The 18089-nt window shown below is 39.8% G+C and overlaps 1 protein-coding gene across 15 annotated transcripts in view; it reads left to right on the plus strand.

Moving 5' to 3' along the window:
- The window catches only part of ABI1 (abl interactor 1), a 79932-nt gene that overhangs the window by 49604 nt on the left and 12239 nt on the right, over nt 1-18089 (plus strand). For 11 of the 15 annotated variants that reach the window (XM_062633573.1, XM_062633577.1, XM_062633564.1 and 8 more), the window contains exons 3-7: nt 756-932; nt 10897-10911; nt 11656-11756; nt 15026-15166; nt 17175-17275. In XM_062633573.1, the coding sequence (XP_062489557.1) occupies nt 756-932; nt 10897-10911; nt 11656-11756; nt 15026-15166; nt 17175-17275 (535 nt within the window). The remainder of the gene's footprint in view (nt 1-755; nt 933-10896; nt 10912-11655; nt 11757-15025; nt 15167-17174; nt 17276-18089) is intronic. The other 4 variants (XM_062633561.1, XM_062633565.1, XM_062633569.1 and 1 more) reach the window with 1 other exon arrangement.

Below are 18089 nucleotides of genomic sequence, written 5' to 3' on the forward strand. Positions count from 1 at the left end.
CTAGAGGTAGGACTTCCTATGGCATCTGATGCTTGATTTGTACTCCTTCAGCCTGGGTTTAAGCAGTGGTTATATTGCATGTAAAAGCACATGACTGCCATACAAATCTTAGTTTGATCCTTCACAGACTGCTGAACTGACCGTTGTCTTTTTAAGTGTTTTCTAATAAAATGGTGGAGCTTAGTGTATTTTTTTTATTCCTTTATTTGCATCTTTAAGGCTCTGTTTTATTCTTTTAGTAAAGCTGCTATAAACGGTGTGACTGAAACTAGCCTCAGTGCTGAAATTAGCCGTTCTCTATGCAGGCTTTTACTCTGATATGCACTGATGACTTTGCTGAAAGAAATTACAGCACAGACTTCCCAAGCTTAGTCCCCCCTGGGGGTGTGGGCAAATTGCTTAGCTTGTCTGTCCTGGTTTCCCAGCTGTGGGGTTGGAGTAATTCATGACTAGTGTCGGTCATAAGAATGTTGAGGGTTAATCTGCAAGGACTGTATCTGCATAGTGTCTTAGAGTGTCAAAGCAGTAATGTATAATTTTAATTTTATTATTAATATTGGTTATTTAATTAAAATGTAATCTTCAAACAGTGTTCAAGTAGATTAAACTCATTTTGTCAATAAACTGGCATTCTTCCAGAAGCATTAACTCGGTTCAGGTTCTTTGTCTAATAGTGAAACCTAAACATGTAGATAGCTCTGTAAAGAAAACAGCAAATGCCTAAACAAACCTGTGCTTTTTTGTTTTTAATCTAGACTGTGGACATCCACAAAGAAAAGGTCGCTCGCAGAGAGATAGGCATTTTGACAACCAATAAGAACACATCAAGAACTCACAAAATTATAGCGCCAGCGAACATGGAACGTCCTGTAAGGTATATTCGAAAACCTATAGACTACACGGTGCTGGATGATGTTGGCCATGGCGTAAAGGTAAGAATACTTGGACACTTGAGGATTCTAAATAACACAGATCAGGAGATAGGGTTGGGGCATTAAAATGTTTAATTTGTTTGTGCTAGCAAGGATTGTGGGTTTGATACGCTCCCACGCACAAACATTTCAATAACAAAATGGGGGTTTTGAGCAACGTTTGCCGTAACCTTGTGACTGTCAGTGGTAGTCACAGTGTCTGGACAATGGCTCATGATCTTAGGCTAATGACTTGTCAGAAAAGGCATGACTGACTTAAAATTATCACTCCTTCCTCCTCTGATTAAGTTGTCTCTGCCACTCCCTTTATTTCTTTTAGTATTGAGAAAAATTAAGTCATCTGTTACAGGGAAACTGGCTGGTGGGATGGGGTGGTTTTTTTTGTTGTTTTTTTTTTCGTGAGGATGGTCAGGAGAAAAGAGGTCAGCTAGTTGGCATTTTAAATCTGTGGCATTTGATGTCTCGCTCCCATTCATGCTTTTCAGACAGCCTTATTTTCCTATTCTCTAAATAGAAGACTTCATAACTTAATTTCTGCCTCCCTTGAAATGGTCATAGTTGAAATGAATTAAATTCTCCCTGGACATTTTTTTTTTTTTTTTATAAATCAGTTTTGTATCCCCCTAGAGCAGGCCTTCCAGGTATATTCAGTTCACAACAATCTTCCCTTGAATGCCAATAGAACGCTTTTATTCAACACCTATGTATCCTGTAAGCTTGACGTGCTCTTGTCAGTCACATGTGCAGCTAGATCAGCCTCTCATGTGCCCTTTCAATTGCTGAGCTCATGAAGAACAGATTTTTCAGAATTATTCAACACAAGAGTGCCAGGGTACCTCCTGCTTTGTAGTAACCCTCCAAATCCCCCGAGGGAGTCTTAATTCCAGCACAAGTTAGAAAGCGGCTCTATACCATGACTGCTCTAGGACAGGAATTAATGGAGTGACTTTGGATTGTCTTTTTAATTCTGTCAAAACCTTTACCTTGATTTGTATTTGTATCAAAACCTTTACTAAACCTGTAACTCTTAGGGTTGTTTTATATGAATGATTTAAGCCAGACTGGATGAAACACAGCCCCTATATAGAAGCCTGAGAGATATGCCATGGAGTGCTGTAAAATAGAAACACTGGGGTTAGAGAAATTGTTAATTTTTCAGTACAGTCTGCAATTGAGGGGATAGCTCTAGGAACAGAGAATACGAGTATCCACAGATTCCATGTCAGGATTTTGGTTTCTGCTTTTAAGTGCTACAGGGGTCAAGTGCTGTAGAAAACTTCTAAAAAGTAGAATAATTACTGTTAGTCTTGAAGGTGATGATTTGCTGAACTTGTGCAGGCTCAGAATAGATTGCTTGATTCATGAACGCTGTAGTTGTTAAGGTGTAGCAGTTGCATTTTCTGATGTGACTATTTCCTTTTAGGAGCACTGGTGTCTTTATTTAATGCGACCATGCTTGTTGGGGGTGGAGGGAATGAGGTGCTGTTTACCCATTTCCAGGCAGCAAGAGCCTGTAACATTGTTAGTATAAAGGGTTTTTTTTAAACCATTAGTAGTTTAATTCTGTATTAAAAACTTAGTTTGTTCAGAGGTAAAATAGCTTTCAGTAATAACCAAACTACCAACTCATTGCAAGCCAGCTACAAATTGTATCTTGCTGTTGTCTCTTTATTTAGTGATTTGCTTAAGTCTGGGGAAGGCATGAAACACTTAATAGAAAAGTGATGTTGGTATTTTTTGTGTAGACATACTTGTTATGCAAACATTTAAAATAAGCTGCCAGACAGGCCTCAGGTGTATAGTTCCAGATGGTTGTCATACATTTGACACTTTCACCAGTGTTGACATTTACTGGACACACTGTTGAGAAAAGTGAGCTGAGGTAGTGAAAGTCATAAGTAAATATTTTAACCATCATACTACTTGAGTTCCAAGAGTGTGACATGGATCATTGTTCTGAAGGAAGTAGTTTAATGTGTCTTCAAACCTAGACATAGCAAATGCTGTCACAAGGAAATCAAACCAAAGCAACTTAAGAAACTGGATCAGGTCCTGTTGGAAGTCATCGCAAATAGCAGATGATACAGAGAATCTTGAGTTGCCTCTTGACCATGCAAATTAGGGGGAAGCATGCAATAAATTGAATTGCAAACTGTCTTGTCCAGAATGGTCTTAGAAGATGCTTCAGATTAAGTCTTATTTTCTTGACCAAAGATTTCACTCCAAATTGGACAGCAACGCATCTGATAAAGCCTTAGAAACCATGTTTCTCTAGAGGAAAAGAAGTGTGAAGTTTTGCCTGAAGCAACTGTCAGTTTGACTAACTTGCAGGTCTTTGGATGTCTTCTGCTGTGGCAGTGGTCAATAAAACACTGTACGAGATGTACACTGACATATAAGTATTAATTTAAAATTATGCAACACTGAAATCTGTAGATGACAATTTATTGCTGTTAATGAGGCTTCCTGTGTTCTGGTGCAGGATTTGATAAAGAAACAAAGGAAAAATACAGGGAAGAGAAATAAAAGATAGAGGATTATAGCCTGTTCCTGTTTTTATTTGATCACATACTGATCCTAGGAAAAATGTCATTAAAACATGCAGTATATTTTAAGGGGTGATCCTGCATTGCCTTATATAAAAAGTGCAAATAAAAATACGAATGTTTCACAGAATTAGGGGGAAAAATAAAGATATGGAGTAATCCTGAGAGTAAATACTATCTTCCCCTGTATCTTCCATCTGAACAAATGCAGGTACACCTCCGATGCATACTCACAGCTCATTTTCCTTGTGTGTGTGTTTGGTTCTTCTCATGGCATATGTAGAGGGGACACAAAAGCAGATGCCTGTACTTGGTACATAGAGAAGGGCTCCACATGCCTCCCTCTGTCTCACATGCATGCAGCAATTTTTGTGGGGGCAGGTGATGAGGGTGGGGGTGGCAATGATGGTAAGCAGCTGCAATCTATAGCAAGTTTGCTCCTGATGGGAGACAGAGACACCTCCTTGGAAGGCAGAGCTGTTTCATCCTTCAGAGGCTTCTTGGCAGAAGAGCTTTTGTAGAGCAATCACTGTCCCTTCAAGAGTTCAGAAAAAGATGAGGCCCCTAGTGTCATAGGTTAGTGGTGGTCTTGGCAGTCCTGGGGTAAAGGTTGGACTTGATGACCTTAAAGGTCTTTTCCAACCTAGCTGATTCTATCCTTCTATGACTGAAGGATTGCAGAGGTGCTTTCTTCTTCGGCCTTGACAGCTCTATGGCAGCCCCAAGCTACCCCAGCTGCTCCATTTCCTGCTCCTTGCCTGTATAAGGCCAGGTACAGATGAAGTCTCTAAAAGAAATTGCCTTTTCTTTTTTTAATATGCGTGTATATATATATTATTTATATATGCCTCTCAAGCCAAAGCTATCATCAGTCAAAATGAGCAGGGGTTTTAAAGTTGCTCTGCTAGCGAGAAGGATTTCCTTTGCAACACAAATATTATGTGTAGATGGCTCCAAGAAACACACAGGCAAGCATTTTTGCCGGTCTGTTAAGTAGTTGCTCAGCTGTCACCCTCTTGGGTTAGGGGAATGTAGCTGAAGTCATTCTCAGTAAATAAGAGTAGCTGTCATGATGCAACAGCCTACCTTCCTGTCTAGAGCTTGGTTTAAAATTATTAGGCAGAAGCTACTTCAGCATTTCCTTCCTTTTCTTCCCCTTCTTTTGTGAAAGAAAAAAATAGTGTGCCAGCAAATAAATAGGTCAAATACAATTACTCACACAGAAAATCCTCAGTTTAAGAGGGGGGAGAAGGAGGAGGGAGCTTGAAAGCTGGCGTAAAAGCCCTGAAGTTTGCTTTTGAATTAATTATAGTCTTTTTTTTTTTTTTTAATAGGAGGCAGGTGAAATTGCAGCAATTTGTAAAATGGCAGCTATGCAGGAAATTGAAGTGATGCATTATGGTAAAAGCAGATAAAATGTTGAATACATGCAAAATTGAAATGCCTAATAGCTGTAATTAGATCAAATTTGTTTTATGGGACTAATAGTTCTTCAAAACTAAACTTGAATTGTATATGAAGATTGATCACTTTTCAGCTTTGTTTTAAGAAAAAAAGCTTGAATTTCATTTCTGTAAACCTCTTGCATTTCAGTGCATTAATACTAATAAGCTTTCCAGCCCAGGAATTCAAACACGACTTAAGCATTCAGAAATCTTTCTCAAGCAAATGGGAATTGGAAGGGCTCCCTTAAAGCAGGGATTGGGGCAACACTTACCAAATAGTAAGCTTAGAGAAGAGAGGTTTGCTCTCACCCTTCTCAGCCTGCCCTACTTACCTGCAGTCCTCATGCTTATACATGCGTTAGCAAAACAAAAATTCACAAGATGCTGATGTGAAGGTGGCAGGGTACCTAATTTTGTGCCTGCTTCCACTTTAGGATAAGGCCTTTTATGTGTTAGCCACTTGAGGATTAACTTTTAAATAATTCACTGTAATAAAACCGAAGTGAGACAGGGATCCTGAACCTAAGCCTCTGCTGCCTTTGTCCCTGTATTAGCCTCTGTTGAGACACTCATGCTTCAAAGAATGTCATGTTGCCAATTTCATTAATGTCACATCATCCCTCTGGGTCATGGCCAAACAGTAAATATTGCTGTAGGGTAAAGAACTCTTCTCTGGGGGGAAAAGTAACTTACTGCTGCCAGCTCTAATGACTTTGTTGTGAGTGGTGGCACTATGCTTTTCATAGGGCACTTGCTACTGTTAGTGTGCATAGTGTCATCTGATACAATATAGGTTTTAGGCCTTTCTGCTTGCAAAGAAAACTCAAAACTATGTGGTCTCTTATTATCTAATTTTGAAAATAATTTTTTTTTTTTGTATTGTAGGCAGATTCAAGGCTACCAACTCAATTCAAAAGCTTGAAGTATTTAAAGACAGGAATCTAGGCATTTTTCTCTGAACAGGACTGCTGAGGAAACAGTGTTAAGTTTACCATGGTTTTGTATGTTAATGGCTAATAAATAAAAAGCACCTTAAGGTTAAATGGTGTGACTTCAAAATTGCTGCAAAAAAAAAGAGAGAAGCAATATTGACAAGCCACATCTGATTGTTAACAGGAGACTGAATTACTAGATTGCATATAATACTAGGAGAGGTTATAAAGATAAAACTTCACTGAGGAGATACCTACTCGTGTTCAATTTTGAAAGACATACCTAAATTTTCTCAAAAAAAAATTTTCCTTTACAATAGACTATAAGGAAATAAAGAACAACAAAATAAGGCTTCTGACCCATTCTAATAAGGAAATTGAATGATTTCTTTAAAGGCGCACAGAGCTAGTGGCAGAATTATGTTACCCTGTCTGACACCCACATGCAGTTTCCTTCTGAAACATATCTTTGATTGCATAGTCTTCCTGAGTCCATAACTTGTTTTCTGTAAGGAAACCATGTTCTAGACTTGATGATTTACTGTATGCTTTTCTCAGGCATTCCATACCTTCATGTGCAAACACCCTTCCAGCTGCTTTTCTTGCTGTGTGCCATCCTGTGGTACTCCAAAACTGCTCCACTGATAAGGCAGAAGGCAGTCTTGTTCAAAAACCTGTAGGATACCTGTGGAGCAATTGAATTGCCTAGCTGCAGATACATAGTAGTACTTCAAAAGGTCTTGCAGCCAGCTGCCTTTCTGTAGGGATGTCTCAGATAATTCTCCTTTGACTAATAAAGGAAATACCTTTTTAAGTAAAAGGGGAGGTTGACTAAAGAGTCAAGAACAGTCATGGGGTTTTTTTCTGTTGCAGTTGATGACTGTGATTACTGGTCAAAGGTAGCAGATCTAAGGCTGGTTATTGCTTTTACAGAGCATACATATTAAGGTTCTGAGTTTGCCTGACACTTGCTCTCAATGTAGATCACAGGGCGCAGTTTTTAAACTTTTGTTTCCATTGATCAGTATTTGTACTGGATGGTCTTTAATGACTGCTTCCAGTTGTCCTGGGTTTGGCAGGATATAGAGTGAAATTGGCCCTTTAAATGCAGGAGTTGGATGAATAGTGAGTGACATACAGCAGAGGAAGTACAACCAGCCTGCATAGAAATTTGAAGTTTCTGCAGTCTGAAATTAGAGGGTTCAGAGCTGAAATGTGCAGGAGAAACTTGCTGGGTGTCAGTGTAATAATAATTTTGTTCCTATGTGCAAGAGGCCTTTTGTGTTTCTGTGCTGATAGATACATTTGCTTGCATAAGTGAGTTGTGTGCAATGTCTCTACCCTTAGTTTTCCAAACACAGTTTGTTACTCAGAAATAGATTTCAGGTTCCCTGAGTCATAACTAATGTTCCCCCATGACTTGTCACTTGGCATGGAAGCTATTAAAAACAGTTAGATGGCTGTCTCCTGAGGCCAGCCAGCGGAGTGCCTCAAATGTCTGGAGATCTTTTGGCTTCCAGTGGATACTTCTCATTGCCTCACACCGTACCCTTTCATGCTGTTCGTGGTGTTGTCCGTTTGGCCTCAGTCACAGAAACCTGCAGTACTACCTTTGTAGGCAGGTATTTTTTTTACTGTTTAGACTACCAGAACTGAGCATGCTGGAATTACCAAAACAGTTGCTTTCATCAAATAAGCCTCTTACTTGATACTTACAGTCAATACTTAACTGTCCCAAAGCTTGTCCTCTCCAAACCCACAGCTAAAAGTTCAGGTGCTCTGAATTCCTGGCATCTGTTACAGAAGCAGCCTCACTTTTGGCTTTGATAAATGCCTTGCATAGCTGCTGCAAACACCTGTTTTGCCCATTGCCTTAATTGCATTACTCCTTTTCCAGCCCACTGCTGGCTCTCAGTCCTTGGCCAACCTTCTCTCCCACACTGTCAAAACCCGGCAGATGTGCCACTGCCCCGGCTGTGAGCTTTTGGAAATGCAGTGAGGTTGACTTCTGTTTATTGAACCTGAGTCTGTGGTTTCTTTCCCTTAATTCTGTGACAGCCCTTAAAACTTCATCCAGGGCTGCTGGTTAATGGGTTTTCCTTGGAAAGACAAATTTTTTTCTGCTTGCTGCTTTAAAACATTTCTCTGCTATGATACTTGCAAGAAATTAAAACCAGTACTGCTTCTTAACATGTTATCTTGTTTCTGGAACATCCTGATCTGTCTAGTTCTCTGCTTCAGCGTCACAAGCATTCCCAGCAGGCTGATTTTATTCTCGTGTGTACATCATCCGGGATACTGGTATCTAACTGAAAACTGTCTCCTTTGTGTACAATGGTACAACTAGCTGGAGAGAAGGGAGTAGTGTTCCTTACGGGTTCTGCAGGACTTCTCAGTGCTGCTCTGCATTTGACTAAGCTCTTTTCTTTTTACAATTCCTATCACTTATTTCATAGATCCCTCTCAGAGCAGCTGCTTCTTTCTTGAAGCTGTGAACCTTATGCATGCTGCTTGCTGTTTCCCTTCCTCACGCCCTGCATTTCCTTTCTTCCTTCCTGACTCTGACCTTCTTGATACTGATCAAGCAGTTGGTAAGGGTCATGTTTTGCCTACTGGCCTAGAGGCATTTGTAGAGAGAAGCCTGAACCTGCATTAAACACATACCTGCTTTTCCTTTTGGTTTTCTGCCTTTTTTTTTTTCTCCTCCATTTTTCTTAAAATCATAGTGAGTCTAGATACTGCTGCCTCAGCTGTTCCCAATTCCAAGGAGTTTTTTTAATTGCTTAAAAAGCAGTAAATTTGGTTTTCAAACCAAGAAATGCAGCAAGGTTGACCTCATAAGCTCAGCCAATAAATACAAGAAAATTAGCTTATAAAAAAATTACTAAATAGCCATATGGTTCATCTCGCTTTGACACATTTGCTTTCTTCCCTTACTTATGTCTTCTGGATCAGGAGTTCCTCTCCCATAAGAATCCCTGTCTTTTCCTGTTCCTTCTTTCTGTGTTTTCCTATGTTACATATGTTTCCTGTGTTTTCCTGTGTTATATTGTCTGTATTGACAGCAACAGAGAGAACACATACAGAGCTTTTTACTTATAGAAAGCAGTATGACAACAGTTACTAATTCTGCGCAATAAAGAAGTGTGTGTATCTGCATACTGTTTGGTAGCAAAAGAGATGAAGCTCACTTGATATAGTGGGAGAGATAGGAATAAAGGTCAAAAGCTGCTGGACTTCAAATAGGTTTAATATGTTAAATTGTACTTAGAAAGGCTTGAAAAAAGATAAGATTCCTGAGTCATTGCTAGAAGTTGATATTCGTATTGTCACTGCAGCGGAGGCAGAATGTAACAGTGACTAAGGAGGAGGTGGAAAGACTCACCGTAAGTGCTGAGTGACACCGTGAAAGGGAGGGAAAGAGAGCAGCCTTTTGGATTTGTGTTTTTGAGGAATGCAAATTTAGTTGTAGAGGCTGGGTAAGAAACCATGCCACCCTTCCTCCTAAACCTTGAAAAGGTTTCTATCTGCAGTTACTGGGGACGGACAGAACCAAGAGTTTCATTTTTCAGTCTGTTTTAACAAATTCTTTGTATTATGCCATTACCCTTGGCAGCTGGTGAAGTAAGGGGAAGGGTCACGTATTCCTGTGAGAGGGGAAAGCAAATTTCATTGCTAAAAGCCTGTTTTAAAAATATAATAGTACCCTGGCATCCTGGAAGCTGAACTTTTGTGTTTATCCATGGAATAAGTATGTGGGAACAGAGAGGGTTTAAATTGCTTGATTTCATTGCTCTGCTGATGAACTTCTGCCCAAATGGAGTGAATGGGATAACCTTCAAATTTACGTAACACAGCTAAACATTTGCACTTGAATTTTGGAGCAGGTTTTTGTGTTTCTCTTCTTGTAATATGAATAACTTAAGGGCATTGGCTTTCAACCTCTTTTGATTTGTAAGCCTCAGCAATTTTGAGTGGTTTTGCAGACCCTGTCAAACATCTCGCATATGCACATTGCTGCATAGCATGTTTTAATTATTTTTCCTGAGTTCATGGGTACCTTTAAACTAGTCTGTGTTTCTTTGAGAAGGAGGCGAAGAAGGTGCAAACCACAGTTTGAAAAGCTGTGTGTTAGGAGGCTTGTCCTGCATGTGATAGTTAATTTACAAACAACCTCAGAAAAAGCATTTGGACTGTTTTATATTTTGGCTGTTTGTGTTAGCTTGTCTTTTCCCTATTCAGAAACATGACTCCTCCCCCTGAATAAAATCAAGAGAAAATTTGAATTTATGTAAAATGTGGCATTTGTTTTCCTTATGACGGCAAGTTTTTGTACTTTATTTCCCTCTGCAGTCATGAAGGCTGTAAAAATGATATAATGGAGTCATATAATGACTTGATTCTAAGAGCTAAAATTTCAGAATAACAATCATTAGAACACTGCCAACACAGTTCTGAGCAGCCAGCACTGTGCTGGCTTGAATCAGATTTCAATCAATGAACCAGAGGTGAAAGGCACTCTGCTCATCCTGTTTGAGAGGTCCGTTTGCTTTATTTACCATTCAGTGCAGCAGCTAGGATTTCTTCAAAACACATGAAGGTTAAGTGTCAAAACAACAGGCAAGCCTATTCTGCACCATACAGCTGAAATTGTGGTTTTGTGAATGAATTCTTAAGTAATTCTTAAGTGCATGTTGTCATTGAAATAGCATTGATCTGGGTTTGGACTTGAATGGTCAGCAAAGGGCTTTTCAAGCTTTTACTGCCCATGAGCAGCCTGGCAAACAAATTTGGCAAAGCTTAGCTAAACTTCATTTTGTCACAAGTTGTTTTTACAGTGGTCACTCAGTCAGGCACAGAACTTTCAATGACTAAGTGAGGCAGTAAAAACTGCTGTTAGTGTATGGGGATGCAGCTAATTATCAGTGGACACAAATGATTTTTTAAAAATGTGATTATCTGTAGTTTAACCTGTCCTGTCAGTTGTGCTGGATCTGCCATTAATTTCTACCTTTTTCCCCCCTTTTTTGCCAACGTTAAGTGGCTAAAAGCCAAGGTAAGAAGTGTTATTTCTCCTTTGACCCACAGTGCCTCATGTGACTGATAGTAGAGGCTGCGGAGCCATTAAAACTGAAAACTAGCGCTCTCTTATGCTCTGCTCTGCTTTCCATAGGATATTTAGATTAAACATGCTATACTTGATTGTTTTTATTTACAGCGTTTAGTGTGTGTCAATATATCTGTGATACATTGACATTTGCATTTATATATAGATACATTAATTTCTCTAACACATATAGTGCTTTGCTCTGAATTCAGTAGATGCCTTGATTCCCTTCACTGACATTTTTTTGCAGGAGACTTCCCAGACAACCTGAATGACTCTGCTAGTCGAATAGCAGGGGCAAATTGAGAAATTCTGGGCTCATGCTGACTGTATTGTACTGTCAGCATTAAAGTTTGATTTAAATTATTACCATCTGAATGGAGGTGAACACAAATGTGGCTTTCCTTTAAAGAAAAGAGGATATAAGAGATTTTTGTGTGAACCTGTCAATTACCTACCTTCCTGGTGTCTGTTGTAAATTAATAGCAAAAATAACTTCAAGGTTGTATTTAGACATACTGTATTTACTGGTGTCTATCTTACGTGTAGCTGAAAACTTGCTGTTTGACAGCTGTCTGGGAATTCTCACTTCAAATCCTTGCACTTAAAAAAAATACAAAACAAAAAAGAAAAAGCTGTCAATAACAGAGCTGCTCTGTTATAAAAATAAAACCATGTTTTCCCTTATTTCAGCATGGAAATAACCAGCCTGCAAGAACTGGCACCTTGTCAAGAACAAATCCGCCTACACAAAAACCACCGAGTCCTCCCATGTCAGGCCGGGGAACTCTGGGGTAAGAATGGAAGCAGCTTGGTCCAGCCTCTGGGATAAAAAGTTCTAAGTGTGATGGTGATGATGGTGTTTCTGAAATATGTGGATAGGGGGCAATTCTTACTGCTGTTAGCAAAATACACAGTCACCGTCTCCTTACAAACCCTTTCAGCTTCATTGACTCTCATTTTCAGTATGACCTTTTGAAAGAATGTTTTTTTTCATGGGGGAAGGATGTATTATAGATATGGCTAAATGAGGAGGGTATTGTTATTCCTGATTGTGGGGAAGAAAACCTTAGTGACACAAAAGAAGATCAAAAAGGTTTTAACTTCATTCGGGGAAAGTATTTGTTGTTAAAGTTTGTCTCTACTCATTTATCAGTATTATAAGAGGTATGAAATGGCCGTTTGTGCCCTATTTATTGCATTATCTAAGCAAAATTTGTTGCATTGTGAATACGTTGGCAACACTAATTCTCTCAGGCTTGTGCATTTTTATTTTTCTGCTTATATGAGGAAGGATTTTCTATTCTCAAGTCCCACTGTGACCGAAGTTCCCTGCCTGCCGTAGCATCTATTTTGCTCTTGTGCATCTGTAGGGAGTGAAATCTGCTTATCTTGGTGTGCCAGCAAATAGTTGTTGCTAGAGACCAAAGCATTAATATTTGAGAAGCTCAGTGCACGTGCCATATGGCTTTGTGTGTCCAACTGTGCATCGTCTTCCTAAAGGTATCCTAAACAAGGCCTTTTACTCATTTGTCAAGCTCAGTCTTTGCTTTATGCTGTGGGGGACTGAGGCCCTGTAAATGGCTGGCTGGCTGGCGTGATTGTGTTGGTTTCAGATATGATGCCTGCTAGAGGCAGAGAGCTGGGAAAATGAGGAACAGCGAGACAGAACAGGAGGGGGATCAGGAGCAATGGTCAAAGAAAATTAGAAGTAGGAACTCCTTTTGTTGAAAACTTAGTGATTTTTTTAATCCTGATTTGACGCTTTGCTACTTTACGATAGCAGTGTTTTGTTGTGTGTTCTGCAGAGAAGTTACCCTAGAGGCTTCCTCAGCATGTTTTGTGAAAATTCCCATTGCTCAAGGGCATCCAATCAGTATTCCAATTGTCTCTCTTATCCCAGCTGAGAAAGAGTTGTTTATCAGCCCTGGGAAGCTGGGTAGCACTTTCATGTTCTCTTGGATGTTTGCTAGTGAAGCAGCAGTATTGGTGGACTGTTGAGCTGCTTCTGTCTCATACTCCTCCCTGATCAAGCCGGAGCTGTTTGGTTGCCTTAGCTGATGCCTGATAAGGATTAATCCACTGAATGTCATTTCCAGATGAGCTTGACAAGAGGCAGCAGTTGGCTGAGGGGGAGGAATAATGTGGGTTTGTAACAGAGATTTGTATCTGCCCTTCTTGTTCAGGAAGTACAGCTCTTGTCTTGAGCAGCCGTGTTCTGCCAAAGCATGAAATATCATAGGCATGACTGTTTCACTAATATATGCAGAAAAACTGCTAGAAATCGCAAGGATACTCTTCTCCCTTTGATCCAGAAAACAGCGATAAGCATGTAAAATCTGGAGGAGCTTGGTGTGTAATATGGGCCTTTAAGTATGTGCTGCCTATTGTACAGTTTGTCCCTCCAGGGAGGACTGTCCAAAAGAATATGGTAGGGAGGGAGTTCCGCACAGAAATCGTGTGGGCTGAAAGGGGAAAGAGATTGCAGGAAGCAGGGGTCTCTTCACTGTAAAGATTGTGGAAAACCTGGGATGCTCAGGTTAAAAGTACCACAGAACAAGCGAAATGCTGGGGCTGGATGGAGGGAGTAGTTGCAGTGGTGTCTTGAGGGTCCTGGGTCAGAGCATGGCCTCGGCCTCCCTGTATCTCTTCCTTATGGCTACTGAGCATCAGCACTGCAGTGAAGCACTGGAGGACAGCAAGGTGGGGAGCACTGGGCAGTGTCAGGATACAGTGTTTTCCTCCTCTGCATAAGGCTGGCAGAAGAACAAAAGGAAGGACTGGACTTGAGTGATGGAAAGAAACTGATTTTGACTTCTCTGCTGCTTAGGAGTTTGAGTTCTTTAGTGAAGCTAAGAAGAACAAGGGAGAAACTGAGGCATGGCTGAACCTAAGGACGTAGTGGGGATTTGCTTTTGACAATGTTTTTAAATTGTACAGCCACAATTAATAGTAACACAGAGCTGAGGACTAGTTCCTATTGCCAGTGCATCCCAAGGTAGAATACCTTAAAACATTAGTTTTCAAGGTTATTCCTGTTGGAAGCACATTTAAAATCTTCCCTGCATATCATTCAGCAGTGTTCAGAGCTTTATCTCTTACAATTGGAACACAAGGTTTCTTTATTTTTCCCACGACTGATCTCTTTTGGCAGATCTATAGGTGGTGGCAGTCTGCATATTAAAATCAGCTGGAGTTCTTTATATAGACAAACTAATTTACAAACACCACAGTCCATGCAAACAATTACAAGAATTTCTCCTTGAGAGGTTTTAATAATAAAATGTTAGAATTCAGTACTGTTGCATTCCATACTGTAAAAAGGAAGTGGTTTCTTAAAATACCAGGAAGCTGTGCAACTTAACCAGCTTGGTTACAACCAGTATTTGAACAAATGATTAAATGCCAGTAGTTTAGTATTTTTGTTTTTGTTTGGCTGGTGCATTGCCAAATTCTGCGTCTTGCGAGGGATCTCTTAGTTACTGATGAGAACTGAAGGGCTCTGCAGTTCAGTACAATAAATGCACTGTTCTTAAGGCAATAATGGGTCTGGTAAATAGATCTCAAAAGATCTGTGTTGTATTTCTGACTTGATGCAGTCTGCTAGGTCATCTTGGAAGTCTCTGGGCTTCACTTTCTTGAGCTGCAAAACAGAGACAATAAAGCTCCAATTGAGGCAATGCTGGGGGGAGAGGAAATTGTTACAGTGGGAGAGTTTCACATGCAGTGTACCGAAAGGTAACCCCAGAATATTATGTGGATGTAACTATTGTGTGTTATGTAGTTCAAAGAATACATTTTGTGTGGTAAATTTAGTTTAGGCTTTTTTAACCAGTTTATCATGCTGTAGGCCAACGTGTATGGATGAGCACTTTAGAGAGTCAAATGTGACCTGTCTATCCTGCCTGGTGGAATTTGTTTTATATGCTTTAATGTGGGTCACTGTGCAGTCATCTCTCATAAAAACTTAAGAAAACAAATGGCTTCATTACTTCATTCATTTATCCTTTTGATCTTCTGATCCTTTATCTTTCTGTCTTCAAATCTCTTTTTCCTTGACCAGACGAAATACTCCATACAAAACCCTGGAGCCAGTCAAACCGCCAACAGTCCCCAATGATTACATGACAAGTCCTGCCAGACTGGGCAGCCAGCACAGTCCAGGAAGGACAGCTTCCTTGAACCAGAGACCAAGAACACACAGGTAAAGCATTTTCTCTCTGTAGCTCTTTCCTGCCTGGCATACTGATGCTTACTTGAAGTCCCAGCAAAGCTTTGAAGTTTCGTGCCTGTCGGCTTTTTGTTGTAAGGCAAAAGGTGGGTTATTCACTGTATTGTTGACTTCTCTAATGACATAGAAGTGTTGTCATACTCTGTAGAAGCCTTGTGTTGAGCAACTTCTGTAACCACAGGCCTTGTTTTATATAATTGGTTTATTTTGTTCTGTGGGATTTGTTTCCCAAGAATAAGCAAAACTTCAAAATTTATGCAGTTGCAAGGTAGGATAGTGATGGGCCCTCATGGGTTGAAAGCTGCATCATTAACCTTAGCCTAAAATATGCTTGGGCTTTTTTTTGGTTGTTTTCAAGACCATTGATTGCAAAGGGAAATTTCTGTTGATTAGAAACACTGTGATGGAGGTAGCCAGAGCCAATTGTTTTCTTTTGGCTAAAGCTTAATGCTCATAATCAGTGCATGGTAGAAGTAGAAAATAAAACTCTATTCACAGAGCAGGTATTGGCATCAGCCAGTTGTTTCTGCATGCTTAAGGGCTTTGATGAAAGAGTAGGGAATATTTTGGGTGAGAAGGGTGTTCCAGGTGTATCTTGCTTCTTGTTTCCAATGTCATGTAATCTTTTTCTTGAACTGCAAAGCTGGATCTTTCTCTGAGCCTCTTCAGGGAGACCAGGTTTTTGCAGTCTGATTTTTAGCATCTGCTTCTGCAGGGGAAAAAGCCAGACACAAGAATTCAGTATAGCATTAGAATAAAATAACTTTTAAATCTGGCTGCAGCGAAGATCTTGTTAATCTGTTTAGCTGGCTACTGTGAATGCTCCCTACTCTTGTCTCACAAGATTGTCTTTTATGTAGACTGCAGTTAGAAGTTCAGCTGCAACCATGGTGACAAGATCAAGATCGTCAGCAGACAGAACGCTAATTTTAAAGGAATTATCTTGGCTTCCATTTTAGATCACCAATTTTATTTTTTGTAACAGTGTTACTTTCTTAAGATACATTTGAATGATTTGTGCTTGACTCTTGACAGCACTGATTTGCAGCCTTCCAGGAATGGTAAATGGATTCTAACATTAATGAGTACTCTTTAATTAACATGGATGAGTTGAAACAGTGTTCTGGCTTCAAAACATCTTGACTACTTAGTTCTATTTTTATTATCCATTTAATCCATGCAAATTCAAGTCTTGGCCTAAGGACTGCTCTTGGATAAGAGTAAGGACAGGTTCACCTGAATCTTGATTCTTTTTCAGCTTCCTCAAGTAAAAGAAGTGTTATGGCCTCCAAAGACGTATAGAAATGTTACCCAGTATTTCATTAGAAGTACATTCTGTAAAAATCTGTTTTGCTGGCCTCTAATGTGTATATCATGTAACAGTACTTAGACAAATTGTGACCTGGCTGTACAGTTACCTTTCAGATTATTGTAGAAACAAACTTCTCGTACATGAGAAGTGTGCACACGAGCAGGGAGAGTGTTAAAATACACAGAAAATTATCCATACCATACCCCACCCCAACTGGTTTATTGTGACTGTTCTCAGATACAAGGTTCTCAGTCTAAACTTCTGTGCTGAGCAAAGGAAATGTTCCTTCATCTGACAGTATAAATAATCTTAAATAATTATTTATAGTTTAGGCATGAATTCTTTCAGCCCCAGCTTATTAATTAAAATTATAAGGCCCCTGAACTATTCCTGCACTTGTTACTCCATTGCCTAAAACTGGTATGGTTCTTACCTTTCTATTTTTGAAGCATTTAATCAGATGTTTATCAGCATAGCTAATTCCATTTATTAGGGATGTAATGCATCCAGACTTGATTATGCAATTGTAGGTACGAACAGAGGCATATTGTAGGGTTTTTTTCAGCAGTCTATAATTGAGTTGGACTAGCAGAGCTCACACAGGAGGTGTGACTGCTGATAGGCCTTTGTAGGAAACGCTGTGCTAATACTTGCGGTTTTCTTTTGTAGCGGTAGTAGTGGAGGAAGTGGCAGTCGAGAGAACAGTGGAAGCAGCAGTATTGGCATTCCCATTGCCGTGCCTACACCTTCGCCACCAACCATTGGACCAGGTATGCGGAACTCTTCCTATGTTAACTTATGGCTGTAATGTCACTCACTTGTGTTTGCAGAGGGATTTTGAGTGAATACGGTGGGGTAGAAGCTGTCCTGAAGCACAGTGCTAGTCAGGAAATATGTGTTCTGAGGGACATTTGAAGTTTTAATTCTTCATTAAAAGTACCTGCAGAAGAATCACTTACAGAATAGCAGATGGCTAAAACACCTTTGTCAGTGCATGTTTTTACAAGATAATCAAGGTGGGAAGGGGAGAGAAGGAGAGAGGGGTATCCTTTTAAAGCTTAAGTAGATTTTTAAATGCCTAGCTACAGTTCGGCTTTTCTGGATGTCTTGAGAAGCATCAGCAACTATGTTTGATGGGCTGTTTCAGTTGTCTCCTGAGATAGCCTGCAAACTTTACCATCTGCCGGTACATGGTTTGGTTTTGGTTTGTTTTTTGTTTTTCTTTGTTTTTGTTTTTTTTTTTAACTAAGTAGAAGTCTGTATATTAAAACACAGAAGATGACCTATGAAAACACTGGTAGTAGCAGAATTCAGGCTTATCCACCAGTGTTGTATGGTGGAGATCATTGATGCAGTAGAACTTGTGTGTATAAGGTAGCACAGCAGTAAATGAGAACTGTGCAGAATTTCTCGGCATTGAAAGCATACTCGTTTGTCTTTAAGAATGATGAATGATGAGAATGTGTAGAATCTGTCAATAATAAGCAGTCAGGATTGTTGGTAATAAACCAACTCAGTCACTTGTTTACTAGCTGTGTATTTTGTAAGCTAATTTGCACAAGAAAATGGTGGTGTTTTGGTGTA

This window comes from Pezoporus occidentalis, unplaced genomic scaffold (genome assembly GCF_034315485.1).
Source record: "Pezoporus occidentalis ecotype Australia unplaced genomic scaffold, CSIRO_AGI_Poc_V1 ctg40, whole genome shotgun sequence".
NCBI lineage: Eukaryota > Metazoa > Chordata > Aves > Psittaciformes > Psittacidae > Pezoporus > Pezoporus occidentalis.